Genomic DNA, 14,552 nt, shown 5'->3' on the forward strand with positions numbered 1-14,552 from the left:
CACTCGGAACAAGTCTGAATACAGTAAGCGAAGAAACTTCAGTTACTTAGAGAGTCTCGGCAGATTACCCCATAATGCAATCTTGTCCGAATCTTTGATTCTTCCTCCCTTGTTCGTGCTTGTTGGTCTCTGTTTTGAGCATGTTTCATGTTCGATGACAGTAACTAGGTAGACCGGAAACGGGCGGATCGGGGAGAGCCCTAATCTTTTACCTATAATCCAAACGTAAATACTAAGCTTATGCTTTGCTTGATCTGATTCCATGTTTCATTGTTAGGGCTATTCAGTCCGTTCCTGGCAGACATGCAGACCATTTCTAGAATCGCGGCTGAAACAGACACAGCGAAGCGCTGAATGTGTTGGCCCAATCATACCTAGTGTCACTGTGATGAAAAAAAGCAAATGTGACGGCGCTAATCGTTCTTGACGCCGATTGGCGATTGTGTTTATATCCATGTCACTTACATACGTACTGGGATAGACAAATGCATGATATACAGATCCTTGAAACATGGTCCGATCGCTTGCAGTCATGTCTGCCAGCAACGCTCGTAAGTGACTAAGTCCAGGATGTCTGCTTTTATCTTGTAGACTGTAGAGCCGTGCTTGTATAGGGTTGGGCTGTCCTTTCATTGGATTGATCTCTGACTGAGGCCGAGACCCCGAGTAGGACACGGGATGGTTGACCATTGTAGCTACACCCTGACAAGCCCTTGAGAAACTTAATGACAGTAATGAATGTGAGGAATAAAGTCTAGATGTTAGTAGACTACTACCGAATATTCCGGTACCGGCTGCACTCCGTATATCTGCATTTACCGTTTCTGTCTACTCTTCAGATAGATGGCATACACGCCAAGTATCTCTTGACCTAAGCGAGGCTGTTAGAGACAAACTCGGACTAAACGCGCTTCAGACCAGAGATCGTAGAACATGAAACGATTTTCTTGAAGTCAACCTCAGCTATACGAGAACTCATACCCGTGGCCCTGATCAACGCGGAACCAGTGAACAGAGCAGACCCCGGGGCCAGAGCTTCAAAAAATAGTAGAGTCAAAAATAAATCTACGTAAGGATCAAGACTAAACGGCATAAGCGTCGAACTAACCAACAAAGTTCCGTGTTAATCCACTCTCTGCAACGACTCAGGAGTCAGCGAGCTGAGAACGAGGTCCACTGGGAACAGTCTGTGGATTGACGATGCATATGTTTACCATTTCGCTGTAGTCACTGGCCAGAATCAGTCTGATCTCCTGAGGAGTAAAGACTAAAGATAGCTTAGAATGTGGTCCTGAAACTCCATACAAGCGACTTTAGATACGTGACAATGGGAAAAGAGTACGTTTTGTACTTACTCAAAAAGAGAGTGCTTCGCATGGCTTAACTACGTGGACACACTTCTCTCGTGATTTAATCGCGATTCCTTCTAATCCCTGTCAAGATCATCGCTATAGTTCTCTCGTATTATTATTAATTCATGGTATCCCCAGCTGTTCGCAAATGCGAGTAACACGAGAAAGGGTCGTCCACGTACAACCAGTTCCCTTTTTTTCCCTTTCCCTAGGTCTACTTGTTTACCTACATGGTCCCTGTGTAGCCCTGCGAAGTGTTTACACTTCATATTCTAATCCTCGTTGTCTTATTGCATTTCAATTTATCCTTTTTTTTTGGCTCCGTTTCACAACATCACCGATACTTTATCTTTCCCCTTTATTGTCTTTTGTCGGTGTAGAAAGTGGAACTTCGTCTTCTCCTTAGCAAAACCTGTGGACTTTGTCTTGTTTTTCTTCTTTTATTTTCTCATCATCACTGACATCGCGATATATCTATATCTATAAGTATACATGCATGCATACCCTACCGCACTTGTACAATTCGGTGTGATTACTTGGTTTCTCGCAAGACGCCAACAATACCATGGAGGACATGCCTGTCTCGTCCAGAGCAGACTTTGAGTCTCTTCCACCGGCGGTACAACGAAAGGTGTGTCTCTCTTTTGTCTCTATTTTCTTATTCATATGTTCTGCTGTTCTTCGATGTCTCGTCACATGATCCCAACCCAACGTTGGGAGGCTTAGACTGAGGGTTGAGTCAAGGGTAAGCGAAGGTAGACCAGACTGCCCATGCAGCTCCATCGCAATCGCATTGTCTATTATTGATGTGAATGTATTTGACAAGTCAATTGGCAAGACTGATGATTGTGGAGGAAGTTGGATGCAGTTGGTTCCTTTTGCTTTGACGGCCTCATCACGTGCTCTTACCTTTTCTTCCTGGTCCAAACTTCAACCTCGTCATCCTCCTCAACTTCATCTTCTCCATCTTTTACGCATCTCATCATCATGTACATCTACTCGGTCATGCAAGAGAGGGAGTCTGAAGACAATCAATCAAATTGTCCTGTCTATCCAAGCCACTTCGGAGACTCTCCAGATCCTCCTGGTGGGCCTCGGACAGTGGGCACTGCTTTATGACCTGTCTCATCCCCTCGAGGCTTCCTGGTCCGAGTTCCCTGCGAATATTGACTCGTTCCCTTGTTAATATACATCTGATATGGCACTCCTCGGTTTCAACTCCCTGTCATACCTATCAATTCATTTATTCATCTACTTTTTTTGTTCCCGTTGTCACCTGTGATTCGCGGCTCAGGCCTAGTCAGGCAAGCTTAGTGAACTATTAGCCCACTAAGCTGTCAGGCTAGCCTCTAGGCCTCGGACGACAATGGAGTCTAGTCAAGCTAGTTGAGGTTATTGCTCGTCGTCCATGACTGGTTTGACTCCGCCGCTGCCCCTTTTCATATCTGTCTATCTTTGATTTCACTGGTCACTGCGATGCTAACGGGGGTATAATGCTCCGTTCTATAGTTCTTTTCCAATCTTGAGCGTTTTCGCCTTTTAACGACTGAGCAGCATCCACGCCATCATGCTCAACCAGTCCACGAGTCCACGGCAAAACTGCCGCTCCCCATAAGCCACCATTCACGCGCTAGAATTATAACACCTTCTTCCTCCACTTCTTCCCTTGCACACCAAGGCCAACAAAAACAGCGCAGTCCTCGCCAAAAACTCCATCTTCGTCGAATTTCCCCTCTCACCGCTCGGCGTGGCACGAGTAATCGTCTTACTCGTCTGCCTGTGGGGAATGATCTGGCTCTAGTCAACGAGTACTTGCAATGCTTTCATTCTCTTCCGCCAAAGATCCAAAAAGTGATTTTTTCACCGGAAGAGCAACAGATTTTGCAACGAATAGCACCTACAGCAACAATCACCGACGCTGCCGATAGGGCGCTTTTCAGACTCGAAGAAAGGCGTAGAACTGGCCGCCGTCGACAATCGCTGGGGACGGTCTCTACTTCAAGCGATAGACTTGCCCGAAGAGGTCGTCGTCATCGTCGAAGATCTAGACTTGACCGTCCGTCTTCTACAATTCGGTCCTCACTCCGTTCTTCAGTTCCTTCCTCGCTACCTTCTACTTCTGCAGAAGACCCTTTTGCCGATACGACCGACGCCATCGAGACCACCGATACCGTTGCTGATCCTAACGACTCTGGAATCGAAATGGAGGAATCTATTCTCGACAGTTTCCGGTGGCTCGACGAGGACGAGGAACTCGATCTGTCGTTGGACAGTTACCACAAATATGTTGCTGATACGGCTCTGTCGTCGCAACATGTTCAACAATCTCCACGCCGAATGCCTTCTTTCCGCCGAACACTATCCTTGGCTAAGAATCGGAATTCAATATTCATGGGGAGTAGTGGTCGGGGCTTAAGTTCTAGTCAATCATCTACACTTCATTTTTCTGCAGCCGGCAGCGGAGCTCATAACAATAATAATCGAACCGACAATTACCATGGCCGTCATGCACCCCATCGGTCGACATCTTCCATTGATCCAGCTGCACAATACTACCAGGATCCGGAAGCTCGATTGAAATTACGAGTCTATCTGGCATCACCTCAAAAGTTTGACGAGGCAATCGAATTTGGGTTCCCGTCTTTGGACAAGGAGAATAGCGATACCAACAACCCACGCCGACATAACAACAACCGGGATTCGAAACGGATATCGCAGATTTCTGCATCGACTCATGGAACTCATGGATGGACATTCCTGGATGATGACACATCCATTGACTTGAGTCTATTCGATTTGACGGATCCTCCACCACAAACCCAACAATCGAAGAAATCACGACGCAGTCATGATAAGACTACCCTAAGCCCGAATATCCGCGAACTCACAACCTCTCATTCACGCTCTTCTTCTACCATAGACCCACACCTCCATCGTCGTCCGCATCCTCTGAAGCCAATCGAAGGAAATGTCAATGGCAATCCACGCCCTGCTACTGGCGGTCATCGTCGTGAGATGACTTTGAAAATGACCCTCACAAGACCTGATTTACGAACAGCCAGTGATATCGGTCCGTACGGCCATGATCGACATGATGATCCTCTACGGTTGGCAGAATTGCCACCTGCAGACGAATCATGTAATATCTGGGATGATATTCCTGAAGAAAAGGGCGTGGTGAAGAAGATGTGGCGTAAACTTCGCTCATGGAGAGATTGATCGCCTCTCCCATCTCGCCTCTTGAAAGTTTTTAACATTGATACCTTTTTTAACTCTCCATTCATGTGCATACTTATACGAGCATTTACCTTTCAGCTCATACCATCGTTTAACTTTGCGGATGACATTACATCAAGCGTTCCCTCATTTACAATCTCTTTTTTCTTGGATATGATTATATACCCTCTCTTGTTGTGACATTACATTTCTTTTACCTCTGATTTAATGGGCGATTTATACATATTTATTATTCATTGTATCTACTATTTAGCATGCATCTTCATACTATTCGAGCTGGATACAGGATTGGATTCGTGTTTGGGGGTTACCTTGCTGGCTCGTTGGTAGTTAGTTAATTAGTCAATGCCAATAATTCAATCCAACATTTTTAGTTCTTGCTCTATAATTATAATGTATCTCCATATCTCACTTTACCATCTATTTATGTCACAAAAGTTGTAGTTATGGGTAAGAGTCGTGTGTATTCACGTGATCCGGTCGCAGCTGAATTCGGACTCGGCCTTTGACTAACTTAACTACTGAACTTATTTACTCAAAGGCCACGCAAGTCTGTAACTTGCATTGTATACTATCATTATCCTATTACCGCCATTTATTATCTTTTGTCTTAATTCATTCTGTCATTTAATAGTTCACTACTTGCATTATTTACCCTTCTTATACACGCTTCCTGTTGTTGATCTAGGCAACGCGGTAGGCGCCAGCTATCCGGATCGCATTGCATACATCATCAACCAAATAAACAAACACCACCACCGAAACTCAGATGTCGCATCGACAACTCCTATTGCTGTAAAACATGATTCGTCAGTGTTTACATCTGACTACATCGCCGCTTCTGCTCCTGCTGCTGATAGCCCTTAGCAGCATAGGAACAGTAGTGGCAAAGTCAGATGGACCCAAGATAGCTAGCATACAGCTCGAAACCGAGCCCTCGATGCCGTTCTATTTCGAGAATTCTGATACGGTTCTGTTTCTGAGACTGGATACCGGCGAAGTTTATCAATCGTTCGATGGAGGTGTGGAATGGAAGGTCCTTGGAAAAGACCATGAGACAGAAGGGGAGACGGCCGGTTTGGCGAATGGTGCTGTTATGATCCAGGCGCACCCTTATGATAATCAAAAGGCTTATATTCTTGGTCGACATGGTGTTCATTGGGTGACGACGGATCAGGGTAAGACCTGGCGCGAATTTGAGGTTCCTGCGGCTCCGTCCATGTTCAACGAACCCCTTCGGTTTCACGGTGAGGATTCAGGGAAGGTCATCTTTCAGGGTGAACGGTGCTCTGCCTTTGCCTGCGTTGAAACGTCTTATTATACACGGAATAACTTTGAGACTGTGAAGCCCATGAGGGATACCGCTAGAGGATGTATGTGGGCTGTGGCCACACCGGGGTTTGCGGATTCGACAACCGAACATGCAGAGGAGATTCGGGACCGGGTGCTCTGTATTGTGCATGGACTCAAGAATCCGTTTGCTTCGGCTTATCGGCTCGTGTACTCGGATTCGTTTTTTGAAGACGACCAGGATGGAATCGAGGCGAAACTCAATGAAGGACGCCCTGTAGCTGGTATCATCAATGCTGCTGCACGTACAAAGTATATTGTTGCTGCAGCCAAGTCGCAGGGTACCGATGAATTGGCTATGTTTGTTACCGATGATGCCATTACGTGGCATCGAGCAGAGTTCGGGAACCACAAGATCGAGGAATCGGCGTACACGGTCCTGGAAGGCACGAATTATAGTATTGAGGTCGATGTGATGAATACCGACCGATCGACGAATATGGGGGTTTTGTTCACGTCGAACTCTAACGGCACGTATTTTACACGCAACATCGAACACACCAACCGTGATATGAGTGGACTAGTCGATTTCGAGAAGATTGCAGGCGTCCAGGGTATTGTGCTCGTCAATGTTGTGGACAATTGGGAAGAAATCGAGAATGATCCCAAAGCAGACCGAAAAGTCATCAGTAAGATTAGCTTTGACGATGGGCGCACCTTTCAGTCATTGAAAGTCAAAGATAAGGACTTGCATTTGCATTCTGTCACGGCATTTGAGAATATTGGCCGCGTGTTTTCTAGTCCTGCTCCTGGAATTGTCATGGGCGTTGGTAATACAGGTACTCACCTCAAGAGCTACACGAAAGATGGCGATCTGTACGTCTCGGATGATGCCGGCGTTACATGGCGCTTGGCACTTGAGAAACCACACAAGTACGAGATTGGTAACAAGGGTGCTATTATTATGGCAATCAAGGATAACGACAAGCCAACGAAGAAAATTCAATACTCTATCAACCATGGCAAGGATTGGGAGACTGCCGAGTTGGACCGTGAGATTATCCCCTATTTTCTTACTACGACTCCAGACTCGACCAGTCTCAAGTTTATGCTAGTCGGTTATGTAGAAGATCCTGCCGACTGGTACATCTACGCAATTGACTTTGAGGGTTTGCATGAGCGCGAGTGCAAGGATAGCGATTTTGAGAATTGGCCTGCTCGTTTGGACGAGAATGGCGAACCTGATTGTCTTATGGGACACAAACAATTCTATCGCCGACGCAAATCGGATGCCAATTGCTTTATAACCGAGACCATGTTCAAGACGCCTAAACCGGAATTCAAGTCTTGCAAATGTACCGCAGAGGACTTTGAGTGCGATTACAATTTCGTTCGGTCAGAAGATAGGAAAGAATGTGTTCCTGCTACTATTCTCAAGGCTCCAGAAGGTACATGCAAGAATGACGATGACACTTTCAAGGGCCCCTCGGGATGGAGGTTGATTCCTGGAAATGTCTGTACTCGTGATGGAGCGGTGGAACTCGACAAGGAGATTGACCGCCCTTGCAAGGACGCTCTGAAGACGCCATCCGGTGACTCCAAAGCGGTCAGCTCTACGGCTAATTATATTGAGACTGAGATGTTTGGAGAGTTCTTCTATCTGGAGCGAGCTGGCAGTAGTCGCGGTGAGGACGAGACGATTATCATGCGTACAACTGATGGTAAACTCTACGTGACTCATGATCATGGCAAGTCCTGGACTCATGAACTCAAGGACGTCAAGATTCAGCAGATTGCACCGCATCGATATTTGAACGATCGTGCATTCTTCCTTACCAGTGGCAAAAAGCAATACTATACCATCAATCGCGCGGAAAGCTTCGACGCGTTTTCTGCTCCTGCCGAAGTGAATCCTTCCGGATTGACGCTGGGTTATCACGAGGAGTTCAAGGACTGGATGATCTGGACGGGTCCTGGTGAATGTAGCCATGGCGAGTGCCCTAAAGTTTCCTTCATTTCGAAGCACCGTGGCGACGACTGGGAGATTTTGCTACGAGCAGTCGAAAAATGCGAATTCATGGCGCGTGAGGATCGAAAAGATAGTGGCAGTTTGATCTTCTGCGATCAACACGAGGGTGAAAAAGTGGACGGTCAGCGTATGCTTGTGACCAGTAATGACTTTTTCGCTACGTCAACCACACCATTGACCAATATTATCGATTTTGCAACCATGGCCGAGTTCATTATCATCGCCACACGGAATCCCGAGAAGGAGAATTCTCTTAAAGTCGATGCTAGCGTTAACGGCGTGGAATTTGCTGATGCCGAGTTCCCTTATAACTTGGAAGTACCCGTACAATTGGCATACACGGTATTAGATAGTTCTACTCATTCAGTGTTTTTGCACGTCACGGCCAACAATAAAATGGACCAGTCGTACGGCTCGATCATCAAGAGTAACAGCAATGGTACATCGTACGTGCTGAGTCTCAACGATGTGAACCGTAACAACGGTGGATACGTCGATTTTGAGAAACTCCCAGGCCTGGAAGGCGTCGCGTTGGCTAATGTTGTTAGCAACACCAAGAATGTCGAAAAGGGCAGCGAGAAGAAACTGACGAGTATGATTACGCACAATGACGGTTCTCAGTGGACTCTTATCCCACCTCCAGCGAAGGATTCGGAGGGTAAACCATATAGCTGTGGATCGGATGGAAAGCCCACTGACAAGTGCTCTCTTCATCTTCATGGATACACCGAAAGACGGGATCCTCGCGATAGTTTTGGATCTGCCTCAGCGATTGGTCTTTTGTTTGGCGTTGGTAACGTTGGCGAATCCTTGGGCAGTAAGTCCGAGGCTAGTACATTCTTCAGCAGTGACGGCGGTATCAGCTGGAAGGAAGTGAAGAAGGGTAATTACATGTGGAAATTTGGTGATCAGGGATCTGTTTTGGTGCTGGTTGAAGAACTCAAGCCGACACGAGATATCTATTTCAGCACTGATGAAGGAGATACCTGGGAGAAATACCAGTTTTCCGAGAAGGAGGTCACGGTGCAGAGTCTCTCGACTGTGCCGTCTGGTACCTCGAAGAATTTCCTGATTTGGGGCAAAGAAACCGGTTCTAGCAAATTGGTGACGATTAATCTGGACTTTAGTGGACTGCGTGATCGAACATGTAACCTGGATGAAGACACTGGCGAGAGCGAGGATTACTATCTCTGGGAACCGAAACATCCTCTTCAAGAGGGTAACTGTCTATTTGGTCATGTGGAACAGTATCACCGCAAGAAACCTTCTTCGCATTGTTGGAATGATTGGTCGGAAGCTCATGTGCATCGTATCTCGCACAATTGCACCTGTACCGAGGAAGATTATGAATGGTACGTCCCCTTTCTCTTATTTGAGGAGATCAAAAACTAACGAGGTTAGTGACTACAACTACGAACGCCAAACGGATGGAAGCTGTGCTTTGGTACCTGGTCTTCTCAAACCAAATGCAATCGACTATTGCCGAGAGAACCCGGAGGCAATCGAATACTGGGAACCAACCGGTTACAGACGCATCCCACTGACCACATGTCAAGGAGGTAAAAACTTGGATCGCTGGGTATCTCGTCCATGCCCGAGCCACGAGGAAGAATATCAACGTAAACACGGTCCCAGCGGAGCGGTCATCTTCTTCGCTATCATCGTACCCATCACCATCGCAGTCGCGGCTGGTTACTGGGTATATACACGCTGGGATGGTAAATTCGGACAGATCCGGTTGGGCGACGGTGGTGCACAGTCATTTGTTACGTCTCGCGGCGATTCGCCATTTATTACGATCCCCGTGGCGATAATCGCTGGTACTGTAGCTGCAGTGAAGGTGTTGCCATTGTTGGTCATGTCCCTTTGGAGAAGTGTCACTGGATATGTGCGGATACCTGGTCGTAGGGGTCCACGACCTTATGCGACGAGAGATGCGTTTGCGGCGAGAAGAGGGGATTATACGCATGTCGTTGATGATGAGGATGAGTTGTTGGGGGATGATGAGTTTGAGGACGAAGAAGGTGATGAGAGGAATTGATGCATAGCCAGGATTTATTTTTCTGCTTATTTTTATCTTATCTGGGTTACGAATGTATTTGGTTAGATGATAGATTGAACCACTTGTTATTTATGATATATAGGTGTTTTGTGGCTTAATGTAGCACCCCCTGGATTCCCTCCTTATGTTCCCCTCTCAGTTTCACGCCGGCTGTGACAGCCTTCCCAACTCTTCTCATAACAAACCATCCATTCTCCTCCGACTCTACGACTACAAGATCCAAATACTGAGCCGTTTCGTGGATTTGGAGCGCCGAGTCACGGATCTGCAGACTCAGATCCGCAGATGCAATAAAAAACAGTCGCCGATTAGGCCAGGGCCAGGGGTCGCGCTCGACATACGTTAGCAGGGTTATGTATTCTTCTTCCTTGCCCCCGTTCGCCAGTGCTGCCCCCAGAGTGGAATGTAGCGAAGACATGTTTCATACCAACCAGTGCCGAAAGTTCAGCGTATGGAGCCCCTGGACCAGAACCCCATTCTGAGAATGTGGTTATAATACCTGATTTGAAGATATCAGCGCCTATACCGAGGGTATAATGCAGTATCCCTGATACTGAATTCGGCAAGGCAGCTGGCTGTTGGTTCTGATTGCTGGATCGATATCGTCTTGAATCTCTAAAACTCTGCTTAAAGCCCTCCATCCATCCATTACCTGATGAAACACGACCGCGAACGGCGTCTTGGGGAGTCATTGACGTTGGCACGATTTCGAGCCAACTCCATGCTCCCATTAGACCATCTTGTTCGGAGACATAGCGTCCGTATCCTCCGAGACCCCCTCCGGACGCACCAGGGATCACTAATGGGGCCCATCCCCATGGTGAAGGGAGACCGATTGGGCTACTCAGGCTTGTCAGGATGGCGGCTTCCTGGCCTAGATGTTTGAGTAGCAAGATTTGACCTTCTATCAAGGTTGTTTCAGAGGAAGGCCATTTCAATCCAAATAACGGATACAAAGCGCGCACCATGTCGACTGGTTTAGTGGTTGTACGTTCATATGAGAAATTTACGATTTTATGCAGGGATGGCTTGGGGTCGTGTGTCATTGAGGAGAGGATTTTGATGGCTCTATATTGTTTCCATCTATCCAGGTCATGTTTCGCAAGGATTATGCGGTTTAAGAGTTGTCGCGGATCGATGGGTGGTAAGGAGCGGTTGGTCAGGATGAGCAGGTTTTGACTGAGCATGGCTTCTTGCATGGTCCAGAGACGGGTCATCCAGTCAGATGCCGTTATTGCAAGTGCTGTTTGTTTGTCGTCGTTTTCGACGGGGTGGAAGTTGAGTAGGACCCTGTCGACGACCAGTGTGGCTTTGGCGGTGGAATATACCGTGTCCATGGAATTGACGGACATTGCTCGGGTGGTTTCGTCCTTGCTGATCATGGCAACATCGAGCCATATCCAGTTGACGTCGAATTTGGTCGAGGCGATCTCGAGAAGCATATCCAAAACCCGAGAACATAGTCCATCTTCGCTGCTGCCCTGCCATCCGTGAGACCAGACGTGGCTTATAGCCATGAACTCGTTTGCGCAGCAATATTTTGTTGCACCATTGCGGCCTAGACAGAGGACTTTACCGCCTTCTTGAATGTCTGATTTCATGGAGAGGTCGAGCTTAATAGGGACACGACGGCAGACATTCTGACGAACATTATATGGCGCACAATAAGACCATGTATTAGTCCCCGGTTTACATTGATCGCAGACCCTTATAGCTCCAACACTCCCAGCATCATTTCTATCCTTAGTTGGCAAATTGTTCAACCTCTCATCAGCCATAACCTTCTTCAACGCCCTGACTAATTCCGGCGCACTCGTCATGCCATATCCAGGCTCACTAGCCAACCATTGCGCCTTGTGTCGATCATACCCTGCCTGCCATATGGCAAATACTAACGGGTGCTCTGTTTGATGAAAAGGGCGTGGTTCAGAGTGCCAGCGCCGCTGGAGTTGGGCGACGAGACATTCGGCGATGTTGTCTGGATCAGGGACGCAAGCGACGGGGGCGTGGTCGCATGGTGGTGCATTGTTGCCGAGAATGAAGCGAGCTAGACGCATTTCCAGATTTGACATTATGTTGATTCTCGAATATTGCTATACTAGGATGTTGCTGAGGCTGTAGTGTGCTTTGAGTAAGACTGGCATACATGTTTGGAATTCGATGGAGTAGTAGTAGGGCAGAGGATGCAACTAACCTATATACAAGAGTGGAAGTCAGATAACGAATCGTCTATTTATTCCTTGTTATCAAGATTTCACTCTGATCTTATGAACTCGGGATCTTGAAAGCTTACTGAAATGCTCAAACGAGAACCCGAGTCCATTTTCAGTTACGACTAGACAACTAGATCGAAAGCTAGAAGTTTAGTAGTAGGAGAATTTGAGTAGAACAGTGATCACATGGAGCGTAACGTTTATATTCTCCATCGAATATTTTTATACTACGGATGCTTGTATATTTCGGTACTATACCTAGAAATAAGACTAACTTCCTTGGCTTCGATCAAGATCATAATAATCATCATATAGATTATTCAATCTCGGACTAGATATTCAAGAATCAGGCTAAATCATCCGGTCCAAATGAATCCGGCAAAAGCTACATGAACCAGTCAGTACATCCCACAATCTAAGAACAACGGAGTATAAACGTACGTCTCCAATAGTCGCAATCTTATACTCGCCATCTTTGTCGTACATGTATATCGGGAAGCTCGGGGGTGTGAATTCCCTCATGCTAGAACAGCACATTAACATCTTTACATGACTCGATACGGAAGAGCAGTGGGGTGAAGGGGACATACAACTGTCTACACATCCCACACGGACTCGCGCCAGGCTTGATATCCGTCGCAACGGCAATTGCTTTGAAGGATTTATGGCCTTGCATCTATATCGCTCCGGTTAACAGGCATACTTCTAGGAGATGAGAAGAGAAGAGGAGAGGACGTACAAGAGCATTCCCAAACGCGACTCTCTCCGCGCAGATGCCTACAGGGTACGAGGCGTTTTCAATATTTGCGCCAAAAATGTATTCGCCTGTTGTCGTGATGATGCACGCGCCTACACGGAATTTCGAGTATGGGCCTCTCAAGTTGTTAACAGATGTATATCAAGAGGTGGATTGGAAGGGGGGGTACAGTATGCTTTCTCTTTGGCTTGAATGGCCTTTTGGGAGATGGTTTGTAGTTCTGTTTCAGAGAGTGTGTGGGCGGCCATTTTATTTTGTTGTTTCTGTAAAGACTGGTTGTAGTGAAGATGGAGGATGAAAAGTGTCGACAGAGGTTGTCCATTGGTGTGGTCATGGAGTAGAAGTGGGGGACCACTATCTATCACTCGTGATAAGAGTCAAGACCAGATGGTACGCCTCATAACGTACTTAGTATATTACAGTCAACGCAATCAGATCAAATCTATCTCTATTGTTTGTCTATTGTTATAAATGGAAAACGCCGCCATAAGTCATATCATAAATGCAAGCTCGAATACATGCAAAGAATCAACTAAAATAACGAGACAGTCCTTCATATATCGAAAAGATAAATGCGGAACTCGGGGCAGACCGTGCGACAGTGATACCGCATCCACGATACAGCCCTTTTAATCCTTCATGTTGCCAGACTGTTTTTCCCACTGTCCAGAAGGATCGGTTTCCGGAGGACAGCGCCGAAATCTCTTCCGTTTGCATGCGGGATTTGATGGTATCGGCAGGATAGAATATGAAATTATAGCTGATCCCTGCAGCAGCACCGGCAAGCATTTGCTGCCATATTGCTAAAGGGGCGGTCGACTCCGAAGAAGAGTCAAGATGGGCCGATTTTCGAAAAACAGCAGAGACGGCTTCATAACTGCCAAACCAAGCTGCCGAGCCGCCGCTTTCCCGAATCAATGTGCCCATTTGTCCCCGCCAGAGACCAAACACGCCATGATGGCGAATGACAGTAGCTATAATCTTCAATGGACCCGGTTTGACTGTAGCTGTTCTGCAAGGGACCTGCATTTTACACTTCACCAGTTCGATAGGGGTCAGAAGAACAGATGTAAATGCACCGGACGCGGCACCGCTGATCAACAGACCACTAAACGGGAGAGGTTCTGTCGATGTATAAAAGGTAGACTGAAGTATGTTTTTGGCTATGCGATAACTGAAGAAAAGACTGCTATTTTCGACAGCGGCACCAGCAAGAGGGGCACTGATGCCTCGATAGAGACTGCGAAAGCCATCGGATTGAATAGACTGACGGAAACAGTCTAACGGTCCTGCGTAGCGGAGCGGAACGCCGTGAGGCTGGGACTGCAGGCGGACTTTGACAGTATCAAACGGGTATTCGATGTACTTGCCGGCTATACCAGCGATCTAAATAGTGAGCTTCAGTTTCCGCAGCAGGGAATACAATCGACATACCGAGCCAAAAGTGATATCCTTGACAGCATTCTGCCCAGAGCTTTGAGGAAGAGGGGCTGCGATCTCTACTGACATTTCATCGCTAAATGCAGCATGGTCGATAGCCGCCATTCGTGTGCTGACTGAATTGAGGTGGTTTGGTAGTCACGTCCGCGAGCAGGATAATAGATGGGAAGGG

General features: G+C 47.0%; 4 protein-coding genes across 4 annotated transcripts; 2 read left to right on the forward strand and 2 right to left on the reverse strand.

The window, feature by feature from the left end:
• Positions 1–1,917: 1,917 nt before the first annotated feature.
• On the forward strand, positions 1,918–4,952 carry TSTA_010550 (uncharacterized protein; the record flags this gene model as incomplete). The annotated part of the gene is made up of 5 exons (XM_002483127.1): positions 1,918–1,983; positions 2,097–2,107; positions 2,130–2,453; positions 2,647–2,665; positions 2,907–4,952. The coding sequence occupies 5 exons, from the start codon at positions 1,918–1,920 to the stop codon at positions 4,569–4,571; spliced, it is 2,085 nt and encodes a 694-aa protein (XP_002483172.1). The 3' UTR covers positions 4,572–4,952.
• Positions 4,953–5,391: 439 nt separating this feature from the next.
• TSTA_010560 (vacuolar protein sorting protein, putative) lies at positions 5,392–10,049 on the forward strand (the record flags this gene model as incomplete). The annotated part of the gene is made up of 2 exons (XM_002483128.1): positions 5,392–9,260; positions 9,310–10,049. 2 exons carry the CDS (start codon positions 5,392–5,394, stop codon positions 9,947–9,949), a joined length of 4,509 nt encoding a protein of 1,502 aa, XP_002483173.1. The 3' UTR covers positions 9,950–10,049.
• A 15-nt stretch (positions 10,050–10,064) lies between these two features.
• On the reverse strand, positions 10,065–12,042 carry TSTA_010570 (uncharacterized protein; the record flags this gene model as incomplete). The annotated part of the gene is made up of 2 exons (XM_002483129.1): positions 10,065–10,357; positions 10,398–12,042. The coding sequence occupies 2 exons, from the start codon at positions 12,040–12,042 to the stop codon at positions 10,065–10,067; spliced, it is 1,938 nt and encodes a 645-aa protein (XP_002483174.1).
• A 329-nt stretch (positions 12,043–12,371) lies between these two features.
• TSTA_010580 (mitochondrial ornithine carrier protein AmcA/Ort1, putative) lies at positions 12,372–14,485 on the reverse strand (the record flags this gene model as incomplete). The annotated part of the gene is made up of 7 exons (XM_002483130.1): positions 12,372–12,568; positions 12,625–12,706; positions 12,774–12,859; positions 12,923–13,056; positions 13,110–13,298; positions 13,483–14,326; positions 14,375–14,485. 7 exons carry the CDS (start codon positions 14,483–14,485, stop codon positions 12,530–12,532), a joined length of 1,485 nt encoding a protein of 494 aa, XP_002483175.1. The 3' UTR covers positions 12,372–12,529.
• Between the last annotated feature and the right edge of the window lie 67 nt (positions 14,486–14,552).

The sequence above is a fragment of the Talaromyces stipitatus genome, genomic scaffold (assembly GCF_000003125.1).
Source record: "Talaromyces stipitatus ATCC 10500 scf_1105507295549 genomic scaffold, whole genome shotgun sequence".
Classification (NCBI taxonomy): domain Eukaryota; kingdom Fungi; phylum Ascomycota; class Eurotiomycetes; order Eurotiales; family Trichocomaceae; genus Talaromyces; species Talaromyces stipitatus.